Source organism: Oncorhynchus nerka, linkage group LG27, assembly GCF_034236695.1.
Source record: "Oncorhynchus nerka isolate Pitt River linkage group LG27, Oner_Uvic_2.0, whole genome shotgun sequence".
In the NCBI taxonomy this organism is placed as follows: domain Eukaryota; kingdom Metazoa; phylum Chordata; class Actinopteri; order Salmoniformes; family Salmonidae; genus Oncorhynchus; species Oncorhynchus nerka.
In genome coordinates, this window is record NC_088422.1 from 11,016,774 (window position 1) to 11,031,332 (window position 14,559).

Sequence of the window (14,559 nt, forward strand, 5' to 3'; positions counted from 1 at the left end):
ATAAGGCAAAAGTGATAACTAAGTGGCTCAGATAACAGAACATCGATATTTTGGGTCCATGGCCAGGAAACTCCCCAGACCTTAATCCCATTGAGAACTTGTGGTCAATCCTCAAGCGGCGGGTGGACAAACAAAAACCCATTCTGACAAACTCCAAGCATTGATTATGCAAGAATGGGCTTCCATCAGTCAGGATGTGGCCCAGAAGTTAATTGACAGCATGCCAGGGCGGATTGCAGAGGTCTTGAAAAAGAAGGGTCAACACTGCACATATTGACTCTTTGCATCATCATCAATAAAATCCTTTGACACTTATGAAATGCTTGTAATTATACTTCAGCATTCCATAGTCAAATCTGACAAAAATATCTAAAGACACTGAAGCAGCAAACTTTGGAAATTAGTATTTGTGTCATTCTCATAACTTTTGACCACGACTGTACCCTCTCCAACACTATGGTCACAGATATATTTTTGAAACTGAGATTCTCAAAACTGAGTTTCCTAGTGAAGAGCATCCTTATTTTAACAATCTTCTGTAAATGTTTGATTTGTTCTAGGTAGATCAGGACTTGCTGATCACCAACAACTACGAGACGGCCATGAGGACAGCCCAGAACTTCCTCTCGGTGTTCCTCAAAAAGTAAGATTGTCTTTCATCTCCAGATAGTTTGTCCTCTCTTTGTTTGTATCTCCTCATGACCCCATCGGCTGTGTTTAGTGTAATGTCCAGCTAACAGCCTCTCTCCCTCTTCTTTCTCTTTCTGTGTTTTGTCGTGGCCAGGTGTGGCAGTAAGCAGGGGAGCGAGGAGGACTACAGGCCTCTGTTTGAGAACTTTGTCCAGGACCTGCTCTCCACGGTCAACAAGCCAGAGTGGCCCGCTGCCGAGCTACTGTTGAGCCTGTTAGGCAGACTGCTGGTAAGTCCTGATTGGCTGCCTGTCTACTGTTAACTCAAAATGACACGACAAGGTTCCAGTTGAACAACGTTAACCTCTCTAGGGTAGGGGGCAGCATTCGGAATTTTGGATGAAAAGCATGCCCAAATTAAACGGCCTGCTACTCGGGCCCAGAAGATATGAAATGCATATAACTGGTAGATTTGGAATAGAAAACACTCTAAAGTTTCTAAAACTGTTAAAATAGTGTCTGTATAACAGAACTGATTTAGCAGGCGAACACCCGAGAAAAATCCATTCAGGAAGTAGTTTTTTTTTTGGTTTTGTAGTTTTCTATTCAATGCCATTACAGTATCCATTGACTTAGGACTCCATTTGCAGTTCTTATGCCTTCCACTAGATGTCAACCGTCTTTAGAAATTGTTTCAGGCTTGTATTCGTATAAATGAGAGAGTAAGACCAGTCTGAACGAGTGGACCCTAATGTGACAGTTTTTTTTTCAGCCGCATGTGCATTTCTTGTTTACCTTTTTATATTGACGTATATTGACGTTATTTTCCGGTTGAAATAATATAGATAATTTAGGCTAAAAAACAACCTGAGGATTGAATATAAACATCGTTTGACATGTTTCTTTGAATTTTACGGATACAATTTGGATTTTTTGTCTGATTGTTTTGACTGAGTTTGAGCCTGTGGATTACTGAAGAAAACGCGCTAACAAAACAGAGGTTTTTGGATATAAAGAGACTTCATCGAACAAAAGGAACATTTTATTGAGTAAATGAATGTCTTCTGATTGCCACCATATGAAGATCATCAAAGGTAAGGGATTAATTTTATCTCTATTTCTGAGTTTTGTAACGCTTCTGCTTGGCTGGTTACTGTCTGTAATAATTTGTCAACTGGGCTATGTTCTGGGCTAGGTATGTTCTGGGCTAGGTATGTTCTGGGCTAGGTATGCTTTCGCCGAAAAGCATTTTATAAATATGACACTGTGGTTGGTTTAACAAGAAGTTAATCTTTAAACCTATGTAAAATATGTTTTGTTTTCTGAATTTTTATAATGAGCATTTCTGTAATTGAATTTGGCGCTCTACAACCTCACTGGATGTTGGCCAGATGGGACGCTAGCGTCCCACATACCCTAGAGAGGTTAACTCCACCGTATTAGCGCAATACATGGTTGCCATTGCACTCAGGCCAGGTTCACCTACAACGAGAGACTTGCGCAGGCGCACTAATAAGCGTGATAGCACCGTAATAACAAATATAGTGATACATAAAACATGAATTTAACAACCTCTCACTTTAAAGACAAATTAAACATCAGCAAAGTATTTAAAGGTTTCAAGTATTATTTACGTTACTCAGTACAGATGGGTTGTGTGAGTTTATTTGTATTTCTCAAGCTACCTGAGAGAATTTGTCAATAATAGCCACAGCGGTTTATATCCCCCGATACCACGACGGCCCTCAAAGATCTTCACTGGACTTTATGCACACTGGAAACCACATATCCTGAGGCTGCATTTATTGTAGCTGGGGATTTTAACAAAGCAAATTTGAGGAAAACGTATTTATTGTTGTACCCGCCCTGCTAAAACGCTCGACCATTACTATACTACCTTCCAGAATGCATATCAGACCCTTCCCCGCCCTCCATTCGTCAAATCGGACCACGATTCCATCTTGCTCCTCCCCTCCTATTGGCAGAAATTCAAACAGGAAGCACCCGTGGTAAGGACGAATCAACCCTGGTCTGAACAATCGGAATCCACAATTCAAGATTGTTTTGGTCACACTGACTGGGATAAGTTCAGAGTAACTTCAGGAAATATCGACACCAACTAATTCACCGTATTGGTATATCAGGAAGTGCATAGGAGATGTTGTACCCACTGTGACTATTAAAACCTACCCCAACCAGAAACCGTGGATAGATGGGAGCATTCACACAAAACTGAAAGCGCGAACCACCGCATTTAACCAGGGCTAGAAGACTGGGAGTATAGAAGAATACAAACTGTGTAGTTATTCCCTCCGCAAAGCAATCAAGCAGGCTAAACGTCGGTATAGGGACAAAGATGAGTCCCAGTTCAACGGCTCAGACACCAGACGTATGTGGCAGGGTCTACAGACAATCAGATTAGAAAATGAAATCCAGCCACGTCGCGGACTGTAAGGTGCATGTACATTTACATTTAAGTCATTTAGCAGACGCTCTTATCCATGTATTCAGTGCATGTGACTAATACAATGATTTCGATTTTAATGGTATTAATATTAATTTGCATATATTCCCATTAATTCCCACGGAAAGTTTCCACCTCCTGAATATTCCCCAAAATGTGCAACCCTACTTAATAGTAAGGGGATATCTGTAGGGACCACATCTGTTTCAATGTGACTCTTAGTCTGACACATTGTTGCTGGTATCTTGACTCTTGGTAGAATGGACGATTCTCTCATCTCCAAATTTGAAAGCTCTTTTGCTTGGCGTGTCAATCATATTTTGTACGTCTTTCATATTTGGTTTACTGACATGGCTGTCAAGCCATTTCACACCACAAACTGCAGTACATGCAGTATCAATCACAGCAGATCCTAAGGATTCAACTATAAAGATCTCAGTATCAGAAGCAGATTGGTTTGAAAACAGTAATGTTACACTGCTCTGTGTTTACATTTTCCTCTGTTGGTCCTCGTAAAAATGAACAAGTTAAACTGTCTTCAACACAAACGGTAAGTGCTTTGACAAATAGCACATTTTCATCTCCGTCCATATCTGTCCAGTGGATTTGTGCCGGGCAATGGCGCCCTCGTCTGGTTGTCTTGAGAACATGACTTGTTGGAGCCTTTTCTCTGCTGCTCAGTGCCATGCTGCGTCACTCACTTACATTCCATCTGTTATCGGTGCGACAGACGTCTTATTCAACAGATTTTTTTTTTTTTAGTGCCCGACTAAATTGACGCAAAAGTCAGCACAGTACAAGCAGTCAAAGCCAACTGTATCTCCCTTACCATCCAGACATGCAGTATCTAGCAACTTGAAAGCTAACACTGCATCCGGGAGAACCATCTCGTAACTTACATGAGCATCCTATTGTACCTCTGTTCGAGATCAATTATGTAGCCCGTCAACGCAACCAAAATGTCTTTTGTAACACTGTCAAAAGTTTGAATATGTCTCGTAGGCACCGTCTTTCTCTTTTAAGACACACAAAATCCAGTGTCCTCATCGAAGTTCCCATACCGTCGTCCTTGTTCCAATCCTCCACGGATTTTCCCAGTGCTGTATCTCGCTCTTCCTTCGAGCGATAACACCACCACAATACCACTTGTCTTTTCTTGTCCAGATTCCAAGTTCATTTTCCCAACTTTTTTTAGAACCTCTTCTCATCGAAGGCGAGGTGCCACATTGGTAGCAGAGGATGGTTAATAACTACAAAGTTAATTCAAAATGGCACAACGACGAGGTTCCAGTTTAACAACGTTAACTCCACCTCATTAACACTATCCATGGTTGCCATTGCACTCAGGCCAGGTTCATCTACAACGAGACTTTTTTGCGCAGGCGCACTAATAAAAGTGATAGCTCCGTAATAACAGAAATACAGTGATACTTAAAACATTTAACTTTACATCTACCGTAGATCATTCCATATGTACAATGTTGCTGGATTCGTTAGGCAGAATCCTATTGGTTGGTCTTGGAGTATTCGCTCTACTTTCCCTGTCAAAAGGCAGTAACCACAAACGCAGTAATACTACTATACTAGTCCAACTGTCTACTACTGTTCTGCTTGGTGCATCTACCTCATCAGAGTGGAGGCCCTGACCCACCACCTCTCTCCCACCATCCCTTCTGCTCCTCACCCCCTTCTCTCCCTCCCTCTCTGTACCCTACTCACTCACTCACTCACTCACAGGTGCACCAGTTCAGTAACAAGCAGACGGAGATGACCCTGAGGGTTGCCTCCCTGGACTATCTAGGCACGGTGGCCGCTCGCCTGCGCAAAGATGCCGTCACCAGCAAGATGGACCAGCGATCCATTGACCGCATCCTGAAAGAGGTAGGGAACAACATGACTGCTGTTTCTCAGATCCTGCATTCAGAGGTGGACACGACTTGGAAGGCGGCCAACCAAATAGGTTGGCGGGGGGGCGGGGACGGGACAGAGGCGCGGGGGGAACAAACGCGCAGAAGGGTTGGAACATTTGACATTTTTTCCTTTTCCCACACAGACCCAAGGTGACGACGAGACCCAGCAGCTGCAGAAAGCCCTTCTGGACTACATGGAGGAGAACACAGAGACCGACCCTTCACTATTGGTCAGTTTGTGTTTTACACCACTACGCTCAATATTTTTCTTTTCATCAACTTTGAGATCATTTTTTTGGAAGGAATAGAAGCTTAACAAATAATATATTAATTAGATGTTTCCTTCTACTAACTGTGTACTTTACTTTTGCCAGTTTGCCAGGAAGTTCTACATAGCGCAGTGGTTCCGCGACACCACCATAGAGACCGAGAAGACCATGAAGAGCCAGAAACGGGACCGGGAAGAGGACTCGTCGGACGGCCCTGGCCACCACGCCAAGGACATCGAGACCATTGGGGAGGTCATGCAGCGGGCCGAGGCACGCAAGAAGTTCCTCCGCAAGATCATAAAGACGGTCCCCTCCCATTTCACCACCCTGAGGTACTGCACGTCTGTGTGTCTGTCTGTCCCGAGGTATTTGGAAATAGTTTTTTAATACTGTCAGTAGCGTTGAAACGGTTACTAGTTCAATACATTTGACTATGTGTAGCTGCTTTTTAGGTTAACCTGCAGTCAACTAGTGAAATATGTTAGGAGATAAATCAGATCCCGTTCTTCAGTTCTCCTGTCACATTATCTTACATTCAGAGTATTTGAGCAGAGTTGTGTGGTTGGAAATCCCAGTCATCGCGTGCCACATCCTTTCCAACCCCTCCGCTAACAACGCTCACAAGAAAATAAACTGCTGCTCCATATTCACTCCATTCATTAAAATCCCAATTTAACCAACATCCCATCTATTGTTGTGACTACCTGGATCTACCATTTTGGTTTAGAAGTATTGAAACCAAACCATATGATTTGAATGAAAAGTATTTGAATAAACAACATGAAAAGATGAATGTAAGACATCATTTCAAATAGGCTACATGTCATATTAAACAGCATATAAACAGTGTAAATAGGTCAGGAGCCAGACAGGGAGCCTGAATGATTTAGGCTGTATTATTTCAAGGCTATAACATACAAAGAAATACATTGTGAAGCGTTTGCCAGTGACACAATATTCTGGTGGGGACATAAAGCATGATGCATTAAAACATTTTGTTGTAGTCAATCATAGTAAATTATGATGATGGTGAGAATATCCTCTCCACACATGCAGTGCCACTGGGGATGATTAACACCCTTTGGGCCACTCTTGCCAGGCTGGGCAGGGATGCAGAGTTGATTTTTAATTAAAAAAATTAAAAAAGAAGGTTTTTAGGCAAAATAACCCAATCAAACCGGAAAGCTCCTTGAACGTGGGAAAATGTGAGGCCTTTTGGGCCAAAGTCAGTTATGGCCAATAGTATTGATAATAGCACCAAAATGAACAAAACATTTTAGTTTAGAAATACTTTGCTACAATGACAATGCATGCTTTGTCAGGCATGTCCTGAGTTTGTGAAGCGAGCGCTGCGGGCGAGAATGCAGACGCTCCGGCCTTAGGGAATCTCTCTCCAGCTCTGCTCCGCTCACATACTCTGTTTACATTGTCAATCTTACCGTAGTTCAAGCACAACAGTTGAGTCACGTGTTTGTTTGTAAATACAACAGGAGGAAGTAGAAGCAGGTGAGACCAGCTGTTTTATGTTGTTTACTTGGCTAGTCATCTCAGCGTAGCGCCTGTTCTGCTGTTCCATCAGAAAAAAGCATGCATCATACGTTTTGTGTTCATTTGCACAATGTCTCTCGTTCACAAACTTGTAAATATCCAAACATGGGAGAAGGATGGTAATTATGATATGAACATCTGTATTCCTGCACAACCCTAGGTCAGACCACCCAGTGGAATAGTGTTAGTCATTGTAATTATATATGTATTATATTTGTAGAATATCTATTCATTAATGGATATAATTCTATTCCGATGCTGAACCATCTCCGTAACAAGGCTGTTGTATAGCCTGATGGGAAGGATCAGCTGTCTGTAAATACTATTACTTACTCTTTTACACCCCAGTATCTCTACTTGCACATCATCATCTGCACATCTATCACTCCAGTATTAATAATTGTCATTATTTTAGCCTCTATGGCCTATTTATTGCCTTTACCTCCCTACTCTTCTACATTTGCACACACTGTACATAAATAGAAAAATATTTTATTTTTGTGTTATTGCCTGTACGTTTGTTTATGTGTAACTCTGTTTTTGTCGCACTTTGCTTTGTCTTGGCCAGGTCGCAGTTGTAAATGAGAACTTGTTCTCAACTGGCCTACCTGGTTAAATAAAGATGTTCTCAACTGGCCTACCTGGTTAAATAAAGATGTTCTCAACTGGCCTACCTGGTTAAATAAAGGTGTTCTCAACTGGCCTACCTGGTTAAATAAAGATGTTCTCAACTGGCCTACCTGGTTAAATAAAGATGTTCTCAACTGGCCTACCTGGTTAAATAAAGATGTTCTCAACTGGGCCTACCTGGTTAAATAAAGATGTTCTCAACTGGGCCTACCTGGTTAAATAAAGATGTTCTCAACTGGGCCTACCTGGTTAAATAAAGATGTTCTCAACTGGGCCTACCTGGTTAAATAAAGATGTTCTCAACTGGCCTACCTAGTTAAATAAAGGTGTAATAAAAAAGGAGATGGCCCCCAGTGGCTGATGTAAATCCTAAAACTGTTTTCCCCAACCGGTTCTGTCTTGGCAGAATGAACTCTGACACGGTGGACTACGACGACTCCTGTCTCATCGTCCGCTACTTAGCCTCCATGAGGCCGTTCGCCCAGAGCTTTGATATTTACTTAACCCAGGCAAGAAACCCACAAGCATGTTCTTTTTATTCATCTGCTTTGTTGCTTCCTGTTCATTTATTTACTTTATTTTGTGTTTTTTTTACTTGTATAGTGTTGTGGTTTTAAATAATGTTTTGATTTGAAGCTGTTAAATGAACTCGGGCCCCATAATCAAAATGCTTCTGAGAGTTGGAGTATAGATCTAGTTTCCATCAGTTTCACCTTCTAGATCATAATGAATACCATTGTATGGACAGAGGGTCGTACCTGATACCAGATCGGCTCTCCTTCTTGATGTTGCTCTGTCCTGCCAGGCAGTCAGTAACAATGAGCAACACCATGGCTTTTCTCTGACTCTCTTTCTCCGTCTCCCTTTTTCTTTCTCTTCGCTCTCTATCTCTCTTTCCATTACCCCCGCTCTCTCCATTACCTCCTCTCTCTCTCGCTCTCTTTCCATTACCCTCTTTCTCTCTCTTTCCATTACCCCCACTCTCTCCATTACCTCCTCGCTCTCTCTCCATTACCTCATCGCTCTCTCTCCATTACCTCCTCGCTCTCTCTCCATTACCTCCTCGCTCTCTCTCCATTACCTCCTCGCTCTCTCTCCATTACCTCCTCGCTCTCTCTCTCCATTACCTCCTCGCTCTCTCTCCATTACCCCCCTCTCTCTCGCTCTCTTTCCATTACCCTCTTTCTCTCTCTCTCTTTCCATTACCCCCGCTCTCTCCATTACCTCCTCTCTCTCTCGCTCTCTCTCCATTACCCCCCACTCTCTCTCTTTCCATTACCCCCGCTCTCTCCATTACCCTCTCTCTCTTTCCATTACCTCCGCTCTCTCCATTACCCCCCACTCTCACTCTCTCCATTACCTCCTCTCTCTCTCGCTCTCTTTCCATTACCCTCTTTCTCTCTCTCTAGATCTTGCGAGTCCTGGGGGAGAGTGCAATCGCTGTCCGGACAAAAGCCATGAAATGTCTGTCTGAGGTGGTTTCTGTGGATCCTAGCATTCTTTCCAGGGTAAGAGTGTATAATGTGTGACCAGTCTTGTCCTGTGGCAGTGTGAAAGCAACATCATATGTTTTTTTTTGCTTTGTATGTGTTCTATTTTTAAAACTTGACGGATGACATGGTGCGTTTAACAGTGGACGGAATGAACAAAATACCAAAACATGTTGTTTTTTTGTGGTGTGTTTCCTTTAACCTTGTTCTCCTCTGGCTGTGTGTGCAGTTGGACATGCAGCGCGGAGTGCATGGCCGTCTGATGGACAACTCCACCAGCGTGCGCGAGGCGGCCGTGGAGCTTCTGGGCCGCTTCGTGCTGAGCCGACCCCAGCTCACTGAGCAGTACTACGACATGCTTATCGAGAGGATTCTGGTGAGCCCCGAGCAACACACCGCAACGCACACACCCCAAGTGTTTGAAAAAGCAATCTCAGCTGAAGAGTGTTGCACTGGATTCCATCAATCCATTTGAGACTTTATGGATAGTTCACCTCATGTTCATGCACATTTGTTGTCTTCCACTGCCACCTATTGGCTAAATAAAAGCATTGCACCCACCACTGGCGCTCAGTTAAAATGTACAGCCTTTTACTTTTTGAAGTTGTATACTTGAGATACGAGACGGTCAAGTAAGTTTCTGCATGCTCTATCTCTTTCTCAGGACACGGGTATCAGCGTGAGGAAGAGGGTGATTAAGATCCTGAGAGACATCTGTCTGGAGCAGCCCACCTTCAACAAGATTACAGAGATGTGTGTGAGGATGATCCGTCGGGTCAACGACGAGGAGGGCATTAAGGTACTGTTCTTATCATTAGGGCCCAGAGTTGATCCTGACCAGGATATAAAAAACAACTACAGAGCCTATTGTTTCTAGGCTTAAAGGTGCAAATGTGTAGAGATATATAAAACATTTTCACGTTTGTCTAATTTCAGTTTGTGACACAACAAGCGACGTGTTGTGTAGAGAATCATTATACCATCTAAACTGCTGTGAAATATATATTTTTTTACACAGGATATGTATATTTTCTATAACCAAAAAAAATATCATTTTTTTTCAGCTGTTTGAAGTAAAAAGTTAAAAAAAAAAAAAAAAATTGACTTACGGAGGGGAAGCATAGAAATATGGCGCATAGAATGGATCTACCGCTTATCGGACTTACATTCAATGAGAATGACAGTTCTATAACTAACATTCCTATCTGGAATCAGTCGTACACAAAACGCTATAATGGACCTTTTTAAACTGCTGTATTGTCCGCTAGTTGAGTAGTTGTGTATTCTGAGAAGAAGCTGTCTACACCGTAGATTAGATGAGTTTATTAATCACATGCACAGCATAAGAATGTCACTGTACCCTACTGATTTATATCTGCATCGGGGGAACAGTGAAGTTCTTACGCTCCCAACAGTGCAGGTAAAAAAAAAGAAAAAGTCAATGAGACAATAATATACACGCTTACCTCCTGTAATAAGAACTTGAAGCTTCATTGTCTCCACGTGTGACGTATTGACTCAACTGATACTTGTCCCTATGACAGAAACTAGTCAACGAAACATTCCAGAAGCTGTGGTTCACCCCGACCCCGGCCCACGACAAAGACACTATGACCAGGAAGATCCTCAACATAACTGACGTGGTGAGTGCAACGTCAACGCTGTTGTCATCAAGTTCAACTCTAGTCATTTCATGTGTTATTTACACGCCAGTCATTTTGCAGATGTTCTGGTTTTATTGTCCTACATCCGACTGCATCCGATTGTGCGATCGTTAACATGCTCAATGTGTTTTGCAGGTCACGGCTTGCAAAGACACGGGCTACGATTGGTTCGAGCAACTCCTTCAAAATGTAAGTCTCTTTTTTTCTTTTCTTTTTTTTTTGTCTGAGTGCCGCCGCCTTGTCGTATTCACCAGAATGCATCTCTTGGAGTGCCGTTGGGGCTACAAACCTCCTTGTCTTTCTGCTCACTTCTCTCCTCTGTCAGCTGTTGAAAGTGGAGGAAGACGCTGCCTACAAACCGGCCCAGAAGGCTTGTGTGCAGCTTGTGGACAATCTTGTGGAGCACATCCTCAAATACGAGGAGTCTCTTACAGGTAACTTGCCTCAGTTTTGTTTTGACTTGTTTTCCCCCGCCAATTCCAGAGGACACTTTTTAAAAGGATCGATCACTGAAACGATCTAATCACTCATAAACAAATCTGTTAAAAAACCCATCACAGTTTTTGCTTTGTCCTGAAAGTGCTCTCCATCTTGAGAACTTGATTGTTGACGTGCACACTTTTTTTGGGTGATTGACCTCTGACATGCACACTTTTTGAGGGGTTGTATTAACATTGGACTTATGAACAAAATACTAATATCTAGTTTTTGAGTGAACTATCCCTTTAACCCAGGGCTCTCAAACTGGCGGCCCCGTGAGTGGATTTCTTTAATGTAACGTGATTCTTGTCCCCTTTCAGAAAGTAAAGGGGTGAACTCCACCCGCCTGGTGTCCTGCATCACCACTCTCTTCCTGTTCAGCAAGATCCGGGCTCAGCTCATCGTCAAACACGCCATGACCATGCAACCCTACCTGACCACCAAGTGCAATGTGAGATTATCCCAAAGAGCCCCCCAAAAAAAGTCACGATGCAAAACCTATCAAATCAGAATCGCCTTTTTTATACATTTGCATGTACCAAGAATTTGACCTGGTAAAATGGTGCTGACCTCAACATTTTATTTTATTTAACTTGGCAAGTCAGTTAAGAACAAATTCTTATTTACAATGATGGCCTACCCCGGCCAAACCCAAACCCGGACAAAACTGGGCCAATTGTGCGCCGCCCTATGGGACTCCTAATCACGGCCGGTTGTGATAAAGCCTGGAATCGAATCTTGGTCTGTAGTGACGCCTCTAGCACTGAGATGCAGTGCCTTAGACCGCTGCACCACTTGAGGTAGAATAGGTCTATACAGAATATGCATACAAAATAATGAACAAGTAATTTACATACAGTATATACTATAGAACAATTCCACATAATGAGAGAGAACATAATGGTACTGGTTGAAATGTTTGGATGGCTCTGTGGTGTTTATTGTAAAATGCACATTTCAGACCACAGTGTGAAGAAAGTCACCTCTAGTGTTGTGATTGCATCACAAGCTAGGTTTCCATCCAGTTGGCCACACATTCCCATGAATATATTCAAAAATATGCATAAAAATAATATGCTAATTTCCCCACCAGAGATGTTTTGCGATGATGCCGGCTCTCCACATAAAAATAACCTTTGGTTAAATTCCCACGTACCGATTTTAAATAAAAAATACAAGTTAAATGGGTTTCGATAACATTTTCAACTCTACTGATGGTTTTGTCACTAAACATTTTGCGTTAAATTGTTGGGGCGGCAGCGTAGCCTAGTGGTTAGAGCGTTGGACTAGTAACCGGAAGGTTGCGAGTTCAAACCCCCGAGCTGACAAGGTACAAATCTGTCGTTCTGCCCCTGAACAGGCAGTTAACCCACTGTTCCTAGGCCGTAATTGAAAATAAGAATATGTTCTTAACTGACTTGCCTGGTTAAATAAAGGTCAAATTAAAAAAAAAAAAATAGTGAATGTGCCCACTGTGGTATTGGCACCTTCTCTAGCAAACAGCGTGCAGATACAGTGCAGGTATAGCCTACATGATGAGCAAGATTATTTTAACCAGAACAAGACCCTAGATATTTATTGAACGGAGACTCAAGCTCATCTTTCACCACCCTGTGAAGTTCATCAGAACTTATTTCATCAGTAGTAGTTTATTAAACTGCATGTTTTCCTGAGTCGTAGTGGGAGGACCACACAACATATAATCGCGTGACTCCCAAGTTTCACTTTGATATGATGGTGGTTATCATATCAATATTTGCACATAAAGGCATTTCCACGGACATTTCTCGCATAATTAATTTTACTGACACGAAGATCCCGCCTTGTCTAGTATGTTTTGTCGACATTTGGAAAGTTTACCGTTCAAATTTGCTGTTTCCATCAGGCCTGTCGTGACTTAAAAAATAAATAATAATCTGTCGTGTACTTTATGCACATATAAAGATTGTATGGAAACATGAGTATTAATGCTGTGTTGTGGTGCAGAACGCCAGCGACTTCATGGTGATCTGTAACGTGGCCAAGATCCTGGAGCTGGTGATCCCTCTGTTGGAGCACCCGTCCGAGACCTTCCTCACCACCATAGAGGAAGACCTCATGAAACTCATCATCAAATACGGCATGACGGTGCGTAGAGTCATAGTGTTCTGGATATATAGGGTTGCAAAACTACAGGAACTTTCCCAGAATTCCTAGCTTTTCCAGAAATATTGGTCAAAATGATTTCTTGATTTGCCTGCTTCATCCCCAACTGGGATTTCTGGGAATTTTGAGGAAATTACTTGAATGTTGGATCGCATGCCCTGCACATTTCAAATGAGCTCATGCTTTTTACTAGGCTAGATGGTAGTGTTGTTGTTGCTAAACAACTGAACATATCCCCCCCCCCCTTCCGGCCTCTGCCAGGTTGTCCAACACTGTGTCAGCTGCCTCGGTGCCGTGGTCAACAAGGTGACCCACAACTATAAGTTTGTGTGGTCTTGCTTTAACAGATACTACGGTGAGTTCACACCCACACACACCATCTCCTCAGCTTACTGCTGGTGTGTTCAAGCTGTGTCTGTGTTATGACTGACACAACACGCAGGCGTTTTTGAATTTGATTTGATTTGACAATTCAGCCATGTGGATACAATGCATTTCAAATCCATCTAGAGAATATCTAGTATAACCCAGCCGTGTTGTGTTCTTCGAAGGTGCTCTGACCAAGCTGAAGACGCAGCACCAGGAAGATCCCAACAGTACAGCTCTGGCTGCCAACAAGCCGGCCCTCCTGCGCTCCCTCTTCACCGTGGGAGCCTTGTGTCGACACTTTGAGTTCGACATGGAGGAGTTCAAGGGCATCACCAAGGTAAAGGACTCCTTTATAATTCAAACCGAACTCCAGTCATATGGATGTATGTAAAATAACTGGGAATAAGAAATCACTTTTTTAAGCTTCCAACCTTTGTTCCAACCTTCCAACCTGGGCTTCCAACCTGGTACATCAATCATAATCTCTTCTTCTCCCTCGGGCTGTTCTGTCCAGGTGGTAATCAAAGAGAAGGTGCTGGAGCTGCTGCTCTACTTTACCAAACATGAGGACGAGGAGGTGAAGACCAAGGCTATCATCGGCTTAGGTAAAATATCACGCACACCTGCCCCATGGCCTGCTGGGTTCACCTTCTGATTCCTCCTCACCTCTTCTAAAATTGGACTGGGGCCAACATTCAGTAGGCCAACTTTGTAGAATGTTATGAGTAGAGCTGAGTTGATTCCTTATTCTACACATTTGAATATTATGTTATATTATGCCAAACCAACATGTCTATCTATGTCTATTTGAACATTCTACAACGTTGTGCCTTTCTGAACGCAGTCCTGCGTTTTTGTTCTGGGTCGCTATGAATTCCAGGGGTCTATTCATTAGAAAGCAAACGGCATGAAATGGGGATGGACCTACCTGAAGTTGTTCAATAAGAACTGCTTGTTTTT

General features: G+C 42.7%; 1 protein-coding gene across 1 annotated transcript in view; it reads left to right on the forward strand.

Annotated features, from left to right (window-relative positions):
- nipbla (NIPBL cohesin loading factor a) overlaps nt 1-14,559 on the forward strand; it is a 42,470-nt gene that overhangs the window by 18,796 nt on the left and 9,115 nt on the right. Inside the window, 17 exon segments of the mRNA XM_029637101.2 lie at nt 561-643; nt 785-920; nt 4,832-4,975; nt 5,148-5,234; nt 5,379-5,605; nt 7,858-7,960; nt 8,861-8,959; nt 9,171-9,317; nt 9,606-9,740; nt 10,486-10,584; nt 10,741-10,794; nt 10,931-11,039; nt 11,406-11,536; nt 13,072-13,212; nt 13,492-13,585; nt 13,782-13,936; nt 14,114-14,204. Of these exon segments, the coding sequence (XP_029492961.2) occupies nt 561-643; nt 785-920; nt 4,832-4,975; nt 5,148-5,234; nt 5,379-5,605; nt 7,858-7,960; nt 8,861-8,959; nt 9,171-9,317; nt 9,606-9,740; nt 10,486-10,584; nt 10,741-10,794; nt 10,931-11,039; nt 11,406-11,536; nt 13,072-13,212; nt 13,492-13,585; nt 13,782-13,936; nt 14,114-14,204 (2,035 nt within the window).